The sequence below is a fragment of the Xenopus tropicalis genome, chromosome 6 (genome assembly GCF_000004195.4).
Source record: "Xenopus tropicalis strain Nigerian chromosome 6, UCB_Xtro_10.0, whole genome shotgun sequence".
NCBI lineage: Eukaryota > Metazoa > Chordata > Amphibia > Anura > Pipidae > Xenopus > Xenopus tropicalis.
This window is the reverse complement of record NC_030682.2, coordinates 148940775-148959255: the sequence shown is the minus strand read 5'-3', so window position 1 is coordinate 148959255 and position 18481 is coordinate 148940775. Positions and strand designations below refer to the sequence as shown.

Genomic DNA, 18481 nt, shown 5'->3' with positions numbered 1-18481 from the left:
GGCCCAGCCCTTGGGGGCCCAGCTGGCCCAGAACCGATCCCTGCTGGGTGCTCCGGGGCCCACAGGTTTACCTCTGGGGACCATGGCAGGGGTCCCTTGGGGGGGTTAGTCAATTTAATGTATATGTATATCTGTATTTATAAAGTGCTACTTATATACGCAGCGCTGTACAGTAGAATACATTAATACAAACAGGGGGTTATTCAGATAATAATAGATAAATACTAAGTATAACAATAAATACAAATAAATACAAGATACAGTTACAAGTTAATCAAAGAGACAAAGGAGATGGAGGTCCCTGCCCCGTAGAGCTTACAATTGAGGGCTAATTAGCAAAGTAGATGAAGTGGCCAGAGTCGGACTGACATGCCGAAAATCCAGGAAAAAATCCCAGGGTGGGCGCTGGTTTGGGTGGGCAATGGTTTGAGTGGGCACTGGATTGGGTGGGCAATGGTTTGAGTGGGCACTGGATTGGGTGGGCAATGGTTTGAGTGGGCACTGGATTGGTGGGCAATGGTTTGCTTGGGAACTGGATTGCATGGGATTGGGTGGGCACTGGTTTGAGAGGAGAGTGGATTGGGTGGGCACTGGTTTGGGTGGGCACTGGATTGGGTGGGCACTGGTTTGTGTGGGCACTGGATTGGGTGGGCACTGGTTTGTGTGGGCACTGGATTGGGTGGGCGCTGGATTGGGTGGGATTGGGTGGGCGCTGGATTGGGTGGGATTGGGTGGGCGCTGGATTGGGTGGGCGCCGGATTGGGTGGGTGCCGGATTGGGTGGGATTGGGTGGGCGCTGGATTGGGTGGGCGCTGGGTTGGGTGGGATTGGGTGGGATTGGGTGGACGCTGGATTGGGTGGGCGCTGGATTGGGTGGGCGCTGGATTGGGTGGGATTGGGTGGGCGCTGGATTGGGTGGGATTGGGTGGGTGCTGGATTGGGTGGGCGCTGGATTGGGTGGGATTGGGTGGGCGCTGGATTGGGTGGGATTGGGTGGGCGCTGGATTGGGTGGGATTGGGTGGGCGCTGGATTGGGTGGGATTGGGTGGGTGCTGGATTGGGTGGGATTGGGTGGGCGCTGGATTGGGTGGGCCGCTGGATTGGGTGGGATTGGGTGGACGCTGGATTGGGTGGGATTGGGTGGGCGCTGGATTGGGTGGGATTGAGTGGGCGCTGGATTGGGTGGGATTGGGTGGGCGCTGGATTGGGTGGGATTGGGTGGGCGCTGGATTGGGTGGGATTGGGTGGGAGCTGGATTGGGTGGGATTGGGTGGGCGCTGGATTGGGTGGGATTGGTTGGGCCCTTCCCTCTCTCTGGGGCACTGGGCACCAACTATGTACAGTCTTTTCCAGGTTCTGCGTTAATCTCAGAGTTTTGCCTGTGTGTATCCATTGCTCCGTGCTGTCCCACAGAACCAGTACCAGTACCAAACACACAGCACCCACAGGAATACGCACCCGCATTAGCCCTACAGGGCATTATTTTCCCTGAGGCAGCTGACCTTGTGCCCCCCCACTTACCCCCTGGGGTGTGACAAACAGGGCCGGCGAGGGTGGGAATCATTAGTGGAGAGGTGACCCCCCCCCCCCCGGGCACAACAAGAGTTGAAATACGGGTTAGAAAACTAGAAATGTATCTAATAAATAAAGTTAATGGGGGGGGGGCTTTGGAGCTGGAATGAGAGGAATTGCATATTAAAGTATAAAGTTATATAAGAGGGAGGATGAGGAAGAGTTGGGAAGAACAGAATAGAAGAGAGGACATGGGAAGTACAGGAGGGGAGGGGGGACAGTTATATACACAGTATAGTTATATGGGGGGGAACAAGGCAACTGTCTTGGTCAAATGATCCCAATTGTCTCTGTAAATATATAATTATACACATATACATGTAATATACACATATACACACACACATATCATATATACATATAAACACACACAGCTCTTTGCAGGGGGGTAACTATAGGGGAAGCAGGCCCTGTGGTTGCAGGGGGGCCCCCAAGAGTGTAGGGCCCAGTAACATCCAGTTATACCACTGCCCTTTATTCTAAAAGTTCCCGCTAGCTACTCTATACTGTATATATATATATATTAGTCCATAATGTACCTACAAGCGCCTTCCCCAGTGACACCAACCTTCATAGTCTTTCCCTATAGTTTTATTTTAGTTTCTTATAATAGTTCAGTTTGGTTCCCTAAGCACTGGGCTACGGCCCATTCCCAACATGGGGCCCTACTGGGATCTATTGAGGGGCCCCGGGCATTCCTCACAGGGACTGAGTTTTACCTGCAACCTGTTTGTATTTAATATTAAACTCCCAAGTGGTTGCTCTTTTTATTGGCCATTGGGATCACATGACTGTAGCTGGGACAATAATGTATAACGGGGGTGAGTGAGTGTAGGACAGGCCAGACCGGGGGTGAGTGAGTGTAGGACAGGCCAGACCGGGGGTGAGTGAGTGTAGGACAGGCCAGACCGGGGGTGAGTGAGTGTAGGACTGGCCATACCGGGGGTGAGTGAGTGTAGGACAGGCCAGACCGGGGGTGAGTGAGTGTAGGACTGGCCAGACCGGGGGTGAGTGAGTGTAGGACAGGCCAGACCGGGGGTGAGTGAGTGTAGGACTGGCCAGACCGGGGGTGAGTGAGTGTAGGACAGGCCAGACCGGGGGTGAGTGAGTGTAGGACAGGCCAGACCGGGGGTGAGTGAGTGTAGGACTGGCCAGACCGGGGTGAGTGAGTGTAGGACTGGCCAGACCGGGGGTGAGTGAGTGTAGGACTGGCCAGACTGGGGGTGAGTGAGTGTAGGACAGGCCAGACCGGTGGTGAGTGAGTGTAGGACAGGCCAGACCGGGGGGTGAGTGTGAGTGAGATGAGAGTGAGTGTAGGACAGGCCAGACCGGGGGTGAGTGTGAGTGAGATGAGAGTGAGTGTAGGACAGGCCAGACCGGGGCTGAGTGTGTGTGAGATGAGAGTGAGTGTAGGACAGGCCAGACCGGGGCTGAGTGTGAGTGAGATGAGAGTGAGTGTAGGACAGGCCAGACCGGGGGTGAGTGAGTGTAGGACAGGCCAGACCGGGGGTGAGTGAGTGTAGGACAGGCCAGACCGGGGGTGAGTGAGTGTAGGACAGGCCAGACCGGGGGTGAGTGAGTGTAGGACAGGCCAGACCGGGGGTGAGTGAGTGTAGGACAGGCCAGACCGGGAGTGAGTGTGAGTGAGATGAGAGTGAGTGTAGGACAGGCCAGACCGGGAGTGAGTGTGAGTGAGATGAGAGTGAGTGTAGGACAGGCCAGACCGGGAGTGAGTGTGAGTGAGATGAGAGTGAGTGTAGGACAGGCCAGACCGGGAGTGAGTGTGAGTGAGATGAGAGTGAGTGTAGGACAGGCCAGACCGGGAGTGAGTGTGAGTGAGATGAGAGTGAGTGTAGGACAGGCCAGACCGGGAGTGAGTGTGAGTGAGATGAGAGTGAGTGTAGGACTGCCAGGCTCTGCACTTTGCCCCCTGTCGGACATAGAGTTGCCACCTTTTTACTATAAATTTACTGGCCAGTCAGGGGGACAGAAACAAAAGGGGCGGGCTGTGATGCAGAAGGGGGCGGGGCAGGGACAGAAGGGGTTGGGGCCGTTAGGGCCGTTAGGAGGATCAGGGAAGGAGAAGAAGGAATAGGAAAGGTAAGTTTGGGGGGCGGGTTCTGGGCAGATTGAGGGGGGAGGGGGCAGGGCAGGGGCTGAAATTCAGGATATTACAGATTTACCGGCAGCTGTTAATACCCCCGTCTGATGTGAATATAGTTCCCCTGGTACCCGGCACTTTGCTTGTGGCCCTACACTCAGAGAGCCCCACCTATAGCAGTGCCCAACTCACTCTAATCTCACTCACACTCACCCCCGGTCTGGCCTGTCCTACACTCACTCTCATCTCATTCACACTCACCCTCGGTCTGGCCTGTCCTACACTCACTCTCATCTCACTCACACTCACCCCCGGTCTGGCCTGTCCTACACTCACTCTCATCTCACTCACACTCACCCCCAGTCTGGCCAGTCCTACACTCACTCTCATCTCACTCACACTCACCCCCAGTCTGGTCAGTCCTACACTCACTCTCATCTCACTCACACTCACCCCCGGTCTGGCCTGTCCTACACTCACTCTCATCTCACTCACACTCACCCCCAGTCTGGCCAGTCCTACACTCACTCTCATCTCACTCACACTCACCCCCGGTCTGGTCAGTCCTACACTCACTCTCATCTCACTCACACTCACCCCCGGTCTGGCCTGTCCTACACTCACTCTCATCTCATTCACACTCACCCCCGGTCTGGCCTGTCCTACACTCACTCTCATCTCATTCACACTCACCCTCGGTCTGGCCTGTCCTACACTCACTCTCATCTCACTCACACTCACCCCCGGTCTGGTCAGTCCTACACTCACTCTCATCTCACTCACACTCACCCCCGGTCTGGTCAGTCCTACACTCACTCTCATCTCACTCACACTCACCCCCGGTCTGGCCTGTCGTACACTCACTCTCATCTCACTCACACTCACCCTCGGTCTGGCCTGTCCTACACTCACTCTCATCTCACTCACACTCACCCCCAGTCTGGTCAGTCCTACGCTCACTCTCATCTCACTCACACTCACCCCCGGTCTGGCCAGTCCTACACTCACTCTCATCTCATTCACTCACATTCTGGGGGGCAGATTACGCTGCTGCCTGTAATGTGGGATTTACGTGTAGCCGCTAGTCTCACGGGGGGGGGGGGGCACTGGTCATGTGATCGGGGTCCTCAGCTCTGACAGGGTGTCACATGAGGGACACGGCTACTTATTGTAGATTATTGTGGGGCCCACTGCCCACTTACTGTATGTCTCACTCAGATGGACTAACCAGCACAAAGGGGCGGGGCTGATGGTATTGAGGGTGGGGCAGTAAAGCTAGGGGTGGGAATGATGGGTGGGGCTATGATGCCAGGGTGCGGTTACTGCATCACTTACAATTGGCTGGAATTCCATTCAATTTTTTTAATGGAAATCTGGGATGTCCGTCTCAAAGCCAGATGATTGGCAGCTCTAGTTCTGTCTTTATTCTGCCCGATGAGTCCGATCCTGTAATTGTATTCGGGTCAGTTGTACCCGTTATCCAGAAAGCTCTGACATTTGCTGTTTATTTCTGTAATAAAAAGAAATTCATTGAACTTGATGGTAACTAAGCCACGTTGATAGAAACACAAAACTCAGTATCTTAAATGGTTTTTGTTTATTGTCCAGATTATTATTCAGGTTTCACAGTTGAGACCCAAATGGGCCTAAAGGAAAACTGAACTGTTTGGGTCAAAACTGAACCCTACTGGTACTAAATGATTTATTATATATATATATATATATGGTAGTATGGGGGCCTAGGGGCCCACAGGGTTTCCACTGGGATCTCCGCGGGCCAGTCCGACCCTGGACCAACTTGAATACATTCACTCACTCACTGTCTCTTCTTTATTAGGATGAAGTGCATTGTGGTCCTGCTGGTTGGCATCTCCATGGGATGGGTCCATTCCTGCAGCCCCCCGCCCGGAGGTAGGAGAATCCTCTTTATTAACCAATCATCTTTAGTTTTAACCGACATAGATCTTTGCTGAGAGTAAGATAACTGCCCAGGGCCAGGGCAACAAGGAGGTGCTACAGTACCGATATTAATTAAAGTGGATATTCACCTTTGAGTTCACTTTTAGTATGATGTAGACAATTTGCAATTGGTCTTCATTTTTTATTTGTAGTTTTTTTTATTTATTTCATTTTCAGTTCAGGAGCTTTCCAGTTTGGAGTTTCAGCAGCTGTCTGGTTGCTAGGGTCCAAGTTACCTTAGCAACCAGGGAGTGGTTTGAATGAGAGACTGATATATGAATAGGAGAGGGACTGAATAGAAAGATAAGGAATAAAAAGTAACAATAACAATAAAACTGGAGCCTCACAGAGCAATAGGGTTTGGCTGCCGGGGTCAGTGACCCCCATATGAAAGCTGGAATAATAAGTAATGAAGACCAATTGAAAGTTGCTTAGTAATGGCCGTTGTATAACATACTGAAGGTTAACTCTATGGGGAACCATTATCTTCTCCATCATCGCTTATGAAGCCCATTCTCTCTGTATTCCTACTGTTTGTTGTTCAGGGGAATCATACATCATTTTATATTTATATTAAATATATAATATTTTTATATTATATTTATTTTTCAGCCAATAACCTGGCACAGTCCGGGGACGTCAAGCAAAGCTCCACGTTTGGGGCTCAGTACACGGCTCAAAAGGCGGTTGACGGCAACAAAGACACCAACATGTTCCAAAACTCATGTTCCCACACTAATAACGACAAGCCTTCCTGGTGGCAACTGGACCTGAAGAAGAACTACAACATCGACACCATCGTCATCGCGAACAGAGGCGACTGTTGCGCCGAGCGGCTGCTACGAGCCGAGATCCGCGTCGGAAATTCCCCAGATAATAACAACCCAGTGTGAGTCCCAAACGCCTACCTACCCTCGATAGGGGGGAAACACAGTTATAGCCATTGATTAAATAGTGTTAAAGGGAAACTACACCCCCAGAATGAATACGTAACCAACAGACAGTTTATATTATGTTAAGTGGCCTATTAAAGAATCTCCCCAAACTGGAATATATATATCAGTAAATATTGCCCTTTTACATCCTTTGCCTTGAGCCGCCATTTAGTGATGGGCTGTGTGCTCCCTCAGAGATCAGCTGACAGGAAGTGATGCAGCTCTAACTGTAACAGGAAGTAGTGTGGGAGCAAAAGGCAGAACTCTGCCCATTCATTGGCTGATGGGGCCTAGCATGTATGTGTGCCTTGGCTTGTTTGTGTGCACTGTGACTCCTATGATCCCAGGGGGCGGCCCTTAGTACATAAAATGGCAGTTTCCTATTTAGGATTACCCAATGGCACATACTGCTAAACAAGTATATTTATATGAAAATGGTTTATTTAGATATTATGACAAATATTATATATTATTGACACACAGACCTCCTCAATGACATAACTTTCAAATATGAACTTCTATTTCCCCCCATTTATTCAGACTGTCGTAAAACAGCCCAATATTTCTCTTTCCACCCAGATGTGCCACCATCACCGACGTCTCAAAACTCACCTTCCCCGTGTGCTGTAACGGGATGGAGGGTCGCTATGTGAGTGTCGTCATTTCCGACCGAGCAGAATATTTGCAGCTCTGTGAAGTGGAGGTTTATGGGCAAGAAGCTAAACCTGCTGACGGTAAGGCCTGTGCTGATTGGTTAAAGCCATATTCTTAATATACCAGTGTGCCACAGCCATGTGACCCGTGCTCTATAAACTTTAGTCACACTTTACTGCTGCGCTGCAAGTTGGAGTGATACCCCCCCCCTCACCCCCAGCAGCCGATCAGCAGAACAATGGGAAGGGAGCAAGATAGCAGCTCCCAGTAGGTATCAGAATAGCACTCAATAGTAAGAAATCCAAGTCCGGCTTGGGACTCCTCCAGTTACATGGGAGTAGGAGAAACAATAGGTTAGCTGAAAGCAGTTCTAATGTGTAGCGCTGGCTGAAAGCTCAGACTCAGGCACACTTTACTGCTGCGCTGCAAGTTGGAGTGATATCCCCCCCCCCCTCCCCCCCAGCAGCCGATCAGCAGAACAATGGGAAGGGAGCAAGATAGCAGCTCCCAGTAGGTATCAGAATAGCACTCAATAGTAAGAAATCCAAGTCCGGCTTGGGACTCCTCCAGTTACATGGGAGTAGGAGAAACAATAGGTTAGCTGAAAGCAGTTCTAATGTGTAGCGCTGGCTGAAAGCTCAGACTCAGGCACACTTTACTGCTGCGCTGCAAGTTGGAATGATATCCCCCCCCCCCTCACCCCCAGCAGCCGATCAGCAGAACAATGGGAAGGGAGCAATACTGATGCAGTATTACTGACCTCATGTACATTTTTATAGTGATTTTCATGTTACAGTGCAGCTCAGGGATGACTAAAGGACAATCAAATCATAAAAATATATAAACTTATTTCAAGGATCTGTAACTCTTAAAATGAACACAACACACTCCTGTAGAATAGAATCACACTCACTCAGTTACTGGGAAAATGGGATCTACAGAGCGGCGCTGCCACCTAGTGGGCACTGAGTTAGCAGCAACAAATTCATTTTCTATAGAAGTAAAGAGATGCAACTGACAGTAAGGATTTGAGTTCAGTTGGGCAGAGGCTGGAGGAGAGTTGGGGGTATTTGTGGAAAAGCAATCCTTGTAATATTCCATCTAATTCTAATGATATTTTAGGTCTGTTTCCCTATTGAGTTGATGTACAATTAACCTTTGCTGATGTTGCAGTTGACTATAATTTCCTTAACAAAAACAAAAGGGGCAGTTCACCTTTAAGATAACTTTTAATACGTTATAAAATGTCCTATTCGTAGCAACTTTGCAAATTGTCTATTTATTTTTTTATAATTTTTTCTATTATTCTTCTGCCTCTTTGCAGCTTTCAAATGGGGGTCACTGACCCCGGCAGCCAAACCCTATTGCTCTGTGAGGCTCCAGTTTTATTGTTATTGTTACTTTTTATTCCTTATCTTTCTATTCAGCCCCTCCCCTATTCATATTCCAGTCTCTCATTCCAACCACTGCATGGTTGCTAAGATAGGCAAGACCCTAGCAACCAGAGAAATGAAATTAATATAATGATATTTTGTTGGCAGTGAATCTGGCCCGACTGGGAGAGGCCTCTCAGAGCTCAACCTTCAGTCCCAAGTACAACGCCGCCGCCGCTATTGATGGGAATAAAGACACAAATATGATGGCGGGCTCATGTTCCCACACCAATAGTGACAACCCGGCTTGGTGGCAGCTGGACCTGAAGAAGAGGTACCAAGTGGAGAAAGTGGTGATAGTGAACAGAGGAGACTGCTGCGGCGAACGCTTGCGAGGAGCCGAGATCCGCGTTGGAGATTCCCCGGATAATAACAACCCAGTGTGAGTCCCCCAAACCCCTTTATTTCTCTGTATCCCCTGTAGGTATTGGCCACAGTGAATTTTTGCTGCAGTTTTGCAAATGCGGAATGCAGAATTTCGCTGCGATTCCATATCTGGAGAAAAAAATCGCTCATCGATATAAATGACCCTAAATTGACCGCCCAGGGCGCCAGGGACCATCAGTAAAAGAGCAATGGCGAGTGATGAGCGGAATTTTTCTCCCGTTGTGGATTCGTAGCGTAATTCCACATTTTTGGCACAGACTTTTTTTTTGATGCGTCTACGCCTTTTATATTTTGACGCAACCGCGCTCTTTATTTTGCCGCAGTTGTGCCTATTTTTACGCAACCTTGAATTTTCGCTAGGGATGCACTGAATCCAGGGTTCTGTTTCGGTATTTTGGCCGACATTTGGCCTTTTTCGGCAGGATTGGGATTTGCCCGAAATTACGGTCCTGGCCTAGCCGAATCCGAATCCAAAAAATCACATGACTTTTTAAGCACCACCATCAGATATCTCGGAACCCAATAGATCACTGATCGCCATGTCATCGCCCCGCCCCATGACATCACCAACCCACCCCCTCCCTGCCCTTGTGACATCACTGTCAACCCCTCCTCGCCCCCTGTGACGTAACCGCCCACCCCCTGCCCAGAGAAAGAAGATGGCAGAGGTGGTAACTCTATGTGTGGTTTCTCCACCCACCAATTATTTTACTGAAAATCGGGGGTGCAACTATAGCGACCCTACTGGGGGGCCCAGGAACCATGGGGGGGGGGACAGTGGGACTTTGCCTAATAAGCAACCACAGTGCTGCCCCAGCAGTTAATAGTTATGTATTATGTTTAAATATAATGGTTTATATACAAGTACATCGTTACACTGCCACCTAGTGCCCATAGTCATATTGCAAGGTGTTTATTTCTAAATGTAGACCTGTAGACCCTCCCATTCCCTTTCCTTATATGTGAGGTCAGTTCCTCTCATCATCCCTTTCCTGTTCCTGCTTTCCACATGGGAGGAGCTACTCCAGGGGTTAGGAATGTACCTTTCCTTCTCCTTTAACTTGCTGCAGGGTACAGGGTAAACTGGTAAAAATGTTATTATAGCCAACCTCTAGGTGGCAGTATAGCTGCAAGGTTTACACAGGAGATGCGATTGCCAAGTTTGGCCACTAGAGGGAGAATGGAGCACACATAGGAGGAAACAAGCTGTAAGGCACAAATATACAGGTGGGGGAAGATAAAAATAATGCTTAATAGGGCAGAAAGATAAAAATACAGACAGATTGGTATTTTTTTCAGAAAAGGTGGCGCCATAAGCCCCAGGAAGGAGCCTAGTTTTAGTGAGACTAGGATAGTCTGTGTAATACAGTATCTCATGTAGTAATGAGGGTAGTGAGAATAAGGGCAAAACCTTCACCCTCCCCGCATGGATTTAGGGGGGGTCCGGCAGGTCCGGCAAGCCTGGCAGATTCCAGTGGTTTAACCATTAGTGACCTCTGTACATTCACACAAACACCAAAAGCTGATTTCCCCTTCCGTCTGACTTACCTGATTTGTTCCCCCCCCCCAGATGCGCCACCGTCACAGACGTCTCCCAACTGACCCTCACCCTATCCTGTAAGGGAATACCGGGCCGCTATGTGAGTGTGGTTATCCCGGGGAGAGCAGAATATCTCCAGCTCTGCGAAGTGGAGGTTTATGGGAAGGAGGCTGAATCTGACGGAGTGAAGCTTTGTTGGTAGTCACATGGTATTTAGTAGTGGCCCCCCAACATACGGTGGGGAAGCAAGAGAAGCCGGTGTATTAGCCCCAAATGCTGTTAAAACAAATAAACAATTAGAGTTGTGTTTAATGCAGAGTTATGGTTCATTTATTGGCTCCTCCTTACTAAGGATAATAGGAACGAGTACATATGGACAGTCCGACTGGGCTGAAGAAGAAACACTCCTATAACTTTCCTATGAGAAGAACTTCCATCAACGCAACTTCCTTCTGTGGTTGGAATCGATCTCCCAAGAGCCAGTTGCGTTCCAGCAAAAGTCCTGATGAAGCCCAAAGGCAATGGGATTCGGTGGTACAGGGGGGGTACCCAAAGGGCAGATCAAAGGCAATCCCTCGATATAGAGTTGGGGACCAGCAGATCACAGTAGCAGAGTATGTTGCTCATAAGGAGGGTCATTCTATCATATCCCCCTAACTGGCCTTCAGGCTGGGCCCCCTTAGCTCATAACAAGGTTACAGATATATAGAAACATTGGGGTAACAGTCACCCCGCTATAGTTCCAGGGGTACCCAGGGCACAAATAAGCACTCACCCCAAATCCCCCCTAACTGGCCTTCAGGCTGGGCCCCCTTAGCCCATAACAAGGTTACAGATATATAGAAACATTGGGGTAACAGTCACCCTGCTATAGTTCCAGGGGTACCCAGGGCACAAATAAGCACTCACCCCAAATCCCCCCCTAACTGGCCTTCAGGCTGGGCCCCCTTAGCCCATAACAAGGTTACAGATATATAGAAACATTGGGGTAACAGTCACCCTGCTATAGTTCCAGGGGTACCCAGGGCACAAATAAGCACTCACCCCAAATCCCCCCTAACTGGCCTTCAGGCTGGGCCCCCTTAGCCCATAACAAGGTTACAGATATATAGAAACATTGGGGTAACAGTCACCCTGCTATAGTTCCAGGGGTACCCAGGGCACAAATAAGCACTCACCCCAAATCCCCCCCTAACTGGCCTTCAGGCTGGGCCCCCTTAGCCCATAACAAGGTTACAGATATATAGAAACATTGGGGTAACAGTCACCCCGCTATAGTTCCAGGGGTACCCAGGGAACCAATAATGTTACAGCTCCTATTACTCTCTGTATTGGGAGGATCCTGTATTTCTAGAACAGAGAATAATCGGATTAAACTAAAAATAGGATTTAGCACAAATCTCTGATATTTCCGTGCCGGGGCTCAGACCACACAATGGAACAGATTCAGCTCGGGGCGACATTACTGTATTTATTTACCTTACTAAATGCACCTTTTGTTGTAAAAACTGCAATGAATGATTTTTCAACAAAAGCGGCATCGAGCCCCACCCACCCATTAAGCCCCACCCACTCAGTCTGGAGCAGAACAGACTTATTACAGGTAAAACACTGGGGTCCCAGCGCCAGGAGACGTTATGGCTATTTGGGGATAATCCCGGTGGCTGAGCCCAATCCATGGCTCGTGGGAATGGGACCCTACACTGTGGCCTCTTCTTTATCTTTCTATGGATCTACGGTAAGCGATTGGGATCATTTAGGGGTAAAGGAGTTTTTATTTTGAAGTTTTTATTTTGATTTCGTACTTTTAAGATTATTTCAGTGAATTCAAACATTTGTGAAGCCAAAGGAAACAACATTACATTTTGAGCCATCATAGACAGAGACCCAATGCACTCCCCCCATTATCAATATATATATATATAGGGCGTTAACTGATATAAAGGGGGGCAATGTAAGGGGCAGATGTGATTGGATGTGGGATGTGGACAGGGCTGCAATCAGGGGGGTGTAGAAGGTCAGGGGCCCAAAGGCAGAGGGGGCTACAAGATTTGTGGGCCACAAAAGGGGAGTGGGAAGGGTCTTGGTGGATCTCGAGTTGGGTTTGGGCATAATTGGGAAGGGTCTGGGGGGATCATGAGTGGGGTTTGGGCTTAATTGGGAAGGGTCTGGGGGGATCATGAGTGGGGTTTGGGCTTAATTGGGAAGGGTCTAGGGGGATCATGAGTGGGGTTTGGGCATAATTGGGAAGGGTCTGGGTGGATCATGAGTGGGGTTTGGGCATAATTGGGAAGGGTCTGGGTGGATCATGAGTGGGGTTTGGGCATAATTGGGAAGGGTCCCAATTCACTCATGGGTGGATCATGAATGGGGTTTGGGCATAATTGGGAAGGGTCTGGGTCGATCATGAGTGGGGTTTGGGCATAATTGGGAAGGGTCTGGGTGGATCATGAGTGGGGTTTGGGCATAATTGGGAAGTGTCTGGCTAGATCATGAGTGGGGTTTGGGCATAATTGGGAAGGGTCTGGGTGGATCATGAGTGGGGTTTGGGCATAATTGGAAAGGGTCTGGGTGGATCATGAGTGGGGTTTGGGCATAATTGGGAAGGGTCTGGGTGGATCATGAGTGGGGTTTGGGCATAATTGGGAAGTGTCTGGGTTGATCATGAGTTGGGTTTGGGCATAATTGGGAAGGGTCTGGGTGGATCATGAGTGGGGTTTGGGCATAATTGGGAAGTGTCTGGGTGGATCATGAGTGGGGTTTGGGCATAATTGGGAAGGGTCTGGGTGGATCATGAGTGGGGTTTGGGCATAATTGGGAAGTGTCTGGGTTGATCATGAGTTGGGTTTGGGCATAATTGGGAAGGGTCTGGGTGGATCATGAGTGGGGTTTGGGCATAATTGGGAAGGGTCTGGGTGGATCATGAGTGGGGTTTGGGCATAATTGGGAAGGGTCTGGGTGGATCATGAGTGGGGTTTGGGCATAATTGGGGGGGTTTGGGCATAATTGGGTAGGGTCTAGGGGGGATCAGGGATGTGTCCGGGCAAGTAAAGGCATTTTTTCCATCGGTCCCTCCATCCATGGGCCAGTTGACTGGTGGGAAAATGATTGGAGCCCCCCAGGGGTAGAGCTCTGCTACATTAGTTGTATGGAACCCCAAGATTACCGATGGCAGCCCCATTATATTTAATGTTATCTTAGAGGTGAACCACCCCCTTAAGCAGATATGGAATATGGACAATATTGTCTACATTCCCCCCCTCACTCAATGGGGCCGATTCACTAAAGGGCGATAAAACGAGGGCTATTTATAGCATATTATTGCTTCTTTCAAGCGATATATTTTGCCGCCTGCTGTATCAGCGCTCGCTATTACGCACGTAACCATTACTGTTCTGAAAATGCCAATTTCCCTGCAAACTGGCGGCTGCATCACTCAACCTTTTGTGAATCGGCCCCATGAATCTTATTTGTTGGAGAATATTTAAGCTCTTTAAGGACATTATGAATATACTGTGCATGGTTTTATAGCAGTGAACCTGATACTTTAGGGGGTTGGGTGGCTTTTTATCAAGTGAGTAAATACAGAGTTACTCAAAGTAGCTTGAAGTAAAGTTGACCCAGGGGCCAACCAAGGGACCAACCCAGGTTCCAACCAAGGGGCTGACCCAGATTCCAACCAAGGGACTGTCCCAGGGACCAACCCAGGTTCCAACCAAGGGACCGGACCAGATTCCAACCAAGGGACTGTCCCAGGGACCAACCCAGGTTCCAACCAAGGGGCCGACCCAGATTCCAACCAAGGGACCGTCCCAGGGACCAACCAAGGTTCCAACCAAGGGGCCGACCCAGATTCCAACCAAGCGACCGACCCAGGGACCAACCCAGGTTCCAACCAAGGGGCTGACCCAGATTTCAACCAAGGGACTGTCCTAGGGACCAACCCAGGTTCCAACCAAGGGACCGGCCCAGATTCAAACCAAGGGACTGTCCCAGGGACCAACCCAGGTTCCAACCAAGGGGCCGACCCAGATTCCAACCAAGGGACCGTCCCAGGGACCAACCAAGGTTCCAACCAAGGGGCCGACCCAGATTCCAACCAAGCGACCGACCCAGGGACCAACCCAGGTTCCAACCAAGGGGCTGACCCAGATTTCAACCAAGGGACCAACCCAGGGACCAACCCAGGTTCCAACCAAGGGACTAACCCAGGGACCAACCCAGGTTCCAACCAAGGGTCCGACCCAGATTTCAACCAAGGGACTGACCCAGAGACCAACCCAGGTTCCAACCAAGGCACTGACCTAGGGACCAACCCAGGTTCCAACCAAGGGACTGACTTAGGCACTGACCCAGGTTCCAGCCAAGGGACCGACCCAGGTTCCAACCAAGGGACTGACCCAGATTTCAATCAAGGGACTGACCCAGAGACCAACCCAGGTTCCAACCAAGGGACTGACCTAGGGACCAACCCAGGTTCCAACCAAGGGACTGACTTAGGCACTGACCCAGGTTCCAACCAAGGGACTGACCCAGATTTCAATCAAGGGACCGATCCAGGTCCCAACCCAGGTTCCAACTAAGGGACTGACTTAGGCACTGACCCAGGTCCCAACCGAGGGACCGACCCAGGTTCCAACATATATAAATAGTGCTATAGAGATACATATATGCAGACATTGTTTGATACTGATAATAAATGCTGTTATATTCATTCTCTTGCTCTGCCCTTCAGCCCCTGTGCCCGGTTGTACCGAACCCACAACCCCAGTTACCCACACATTCAGCACAAGCCTGGCCCTGTCCCATATGAAAACTGGCACGTATGCCAATGTGGGGTCCAATGTGACTGGCATCAAGCAGAAACCTCATGTAAAAAAATCTAGGATTAGGACTAGGACTACTGTGGCACCAGCAGCTCAGACTGAGACTGGCATTAATGTGGCACCGGCGGCTCAGACTGAGACTGGCATTCCTGTGGCACTGGCAGCTCAGACTGGGACTGGCATTCCTGTGGCACCGGTGGCTCAGACTGGGACTGGCATCCCTTTGGCACCGGCGGCTCAGACTGGGACTGGCATCCCTTTGGCACCGGCGGCTCAGACTGGGACTGGCATTCCTGTGGCACCGTCGGCTCAGACTGAGACTGGCATTCCTGTGGCACCGTCGGCTCAGACTGGGACTGGCATTCCTGTGGCACCGTCGGCTCAGACTGAGACTGGCATTCCTGTGGCACCGGCCGCTCAGACTGGGACTGGCATTCCTGTGGCACCGTCGGCTCAGACTGAGACTGGCATTCCTGTGGCACCGGCCGCTCAGACTGAGACTGGCATTCCTGTGGCACCGGCCGCTCAGACTGGGACTGGCATTCCTGTGGCACCGGCCGCTCAGACTGGGACTGGTGTTCAGGGAGCAACAATGGCTGCGATTGGTCGCCTTGTGGCCAAAAACATTGCAATCCGCGGGATGGCTGCTGCCAAACCCGACACTGGTACCACTGTGGCAACTGCCACAGCAACTGGGTATGATAATGGCACCAAGCAAATAGTAATTACTGGCCGTGGCCCTACTGGTGCCAGTACAAGAGGAACCGATCCGGTTATTAGGGCCCAAAGTGCAGAAGATCAAAATGACATAGAACCTAATGTAGTAACTCCTCCTGGTCTCAACAAGGGAACTGGTGCCAACAATAATTTGGGTGGATCAGGAGAGGGAGGATCTACTACTGTGACAACCCCTACTACCATTGCTACTACTGCTACTACTGCTACTACTGCTACTACTACAATTGCTGCTACCATTTCTACAACTACCATTGCTACTACTGCTGCTACTACTGCTGCTACTACCATTGCTACTACTAAAGCAACAGAAGTCTCAGGTACAAACCTTGTAACCGATACTACAAGTAATGTTACTGGCTGTCTTTTAACCAATATCACTAGCAGCCCAAATAGCAGTAACAATACGACACCTAAAAGCACCGTTAGCCCAGTAACCTATATACTAACTTTGCCAATTACTAGTGTAGTAACCAATGCAACCTATCAATCCATCAACTCCAACAACTCTAATGCAACTTCCACAACAAACAGTCCCATAACAAATACAACCTCTACTACCACTTTGCCAGTGAGCAGAATAATAACCAGTACAGCAACTAATCCTACTAGTATCAACTACAATGCAACTTCACCGAGCAATAGCAGCCTTACAACCTATAGTACAACCTATAGTACAGCCTCACCCACTACCAGTCCCATAACCAGTACCTATATGGCTAATCTGACAAACAACTTTACAAGCACATCAGCCGCAATCCTTACACCTATTAGTATGGGGAACCCAACGATGAATACAACAGCCAAAAAAGCGACCAGACCCCCAGATACCACCATAACGAGAAAAGGCTTGGATGTGAAAAGTACCCCTTCAGGGGCAAGTCGCAGAACAGTGGGTGAGTCAAGACCATCATTTTCTCACTTCTACCCCTCTGTAGTCATCTAGGCCACTAATTACTTTATGTTCATGAAAATAATTGTCAACCTACATAACAAGCTTAAAGGAGCCCCGTGAAGTCCTAAGACTGTCCTATTTACTGCCAATAGATTGGCCACATTAGTGCCACCTAGAACCCTATATTTGTTCTGCAGAAAGCTTTACCTGCCTGAGTAACAGCCCTAGAAGCTCCCTCTGTTTAAGATAGCAGCTGCCATTTTAGCTTGGTCTCTGTAGCTTCCTGCTGCAGCTCTGGCTGCAGGTAGCTCAGATTACACAGCACAGATGGGAGGGAGAGAGAGGAGAGAAGGGAGGTGGAGAGAGGAGAAATGGGAGGGGGAGAGAAGGGAGATGGGAGGGGGAGAGAAGAGATTTGGGAGGGGGAGAGAGGAGAGATGGGAGAGGGAGAGAAGAGATATGGGAGGGGGAGCAGGAGAAGGAAGGGGAAGAGAAGAGAGATGGGAGGGGAAAAAGGAGAGATGGGAGGGGGAGAGAGGGGGGGAGAGAGGAGAGAAGGGAGGGGGAGAGAAGAGAGATGGGAGGGGAGAGAGGAGAGATGGGAGAGGGAGAGAAGAGATATGGGAGGTGGAGCAGGAGAAGGAAGGGGAAGAGAAGAGAGATGGGAGGGGAAAAAAGAGAGATGGGAGGGGGAGAGAGGGGGGGAGAGAGGAGAGAAGGGAGGGGGAGAGAAGAGAGATGGGAGGGGGAGAGAGGAGCAAACTGAGCAGACTTGTGCCTTGTGTATGTTGTATGTAGTATATTGTAAAATCGTCAATTCTTAGCAACTTTTCAACTGGTCTTCATTTTTTATCTTATAGTTTTTAAATTGTTTGCCTTCTTCCAACTCTTTGCAGCTTTCAAATGGGGGTCACTGACCCCGGCCAAACCCTATTGCTCTGTGAGTTACTTTTATCATTTACTTTTATTATTACTTTTCTTTCTATTCAGATCCTCTCATATTCACTTTCCAATCTCTCATTCAAAGCACTGCCTGGTTGCTAGGGTAATTTTGACCTAGCAACCTGCTAAATTACCATAAAAAACACAAATAATAAAAAATGAAGACCAATTGCAAATTGTCTCAGGATATCACTCTCCACATCATACTAAAAGTTAAACTTAACTTTAGTTAAAACACTAACTTAAAGATGGCCGACCACTTTAACATAATCTCACGTCCAATCAGAACCCTATTTAGGGGGTGGGGCCAGAATATATTATTCTCGTTTCTTTTCCCCCCCAGACTCGGCTGTGCTCACTCTCAGGATGAAGAGCTCCGTTCCAGTTGATAAAGACCCTGCAAAGACAATGGACGCCATTATAGAAAAGGTACATTTCTGAATCATGAAGGGGGCGGGTTTTATTGGGAGCTAAATGACCTCATAAATGAATGAAGGCGGGC

The 18481-nt window shown here is 49.6% G+C and overlaps 2 protein-coding genes across 3 annotated transcripts in view; both read left to right on the top strand.

Annotated features, from left to right (window-relative positions):
• The window catches only part of fucolectin (x-epilectin), a 47099-nt gene extending 36206 nt beyond the window's left edge, over window positions 1-10893 (top strand). Inside the window, 6 exon segments of one of the 2 annotated variants that reach the window (NM_001126527.1) lie at window positions 3648-3672; window positions 5511-5584; window positions 6245-6521; window positions 7147-7301; window positions 8763-9036; window positions 10612-10893. In NM_001126527.1, the coding sequence (NP_001119999.1) occupies window positions 5512-5584; window positions 6245-6521; window positions 7147-7301; window positions 8763-9036; window positions 10612-10783 (951 nt within the window). In that variant the 5' untranslated portion in view covers window positions 3648-3672; window position 5511 and the 3' untranslated portion in view covers window positions 10784-10893. 2 annotated transcript variants of the gene reach the window in all.
• A 1319-nt stretch (window positions 10894-12212) lies between these two features.
• On the top strand, window positions 12213-16745 carry LOC116411754 (uncharacterized threonine-rich GPI-anchored glycoprotein PJ4664.02-like). The gene is made up of 3 exons (XM_031904608.1): window positions 12213-12319; window positions 15317-16473; window positions 16677-16745. Exons 1-3 carry the CDS (start codon window positions 12259-12261, stop codon window positions 16743-16745), a joined length of 1287 nt encoding a protein of 428 aa, XP_031760468.1. The 5' UTR covers window positions 12213-12258.
• The last annotated feature ends 1736 nt before the right edge of the window (window positions 16746-18481 follow it).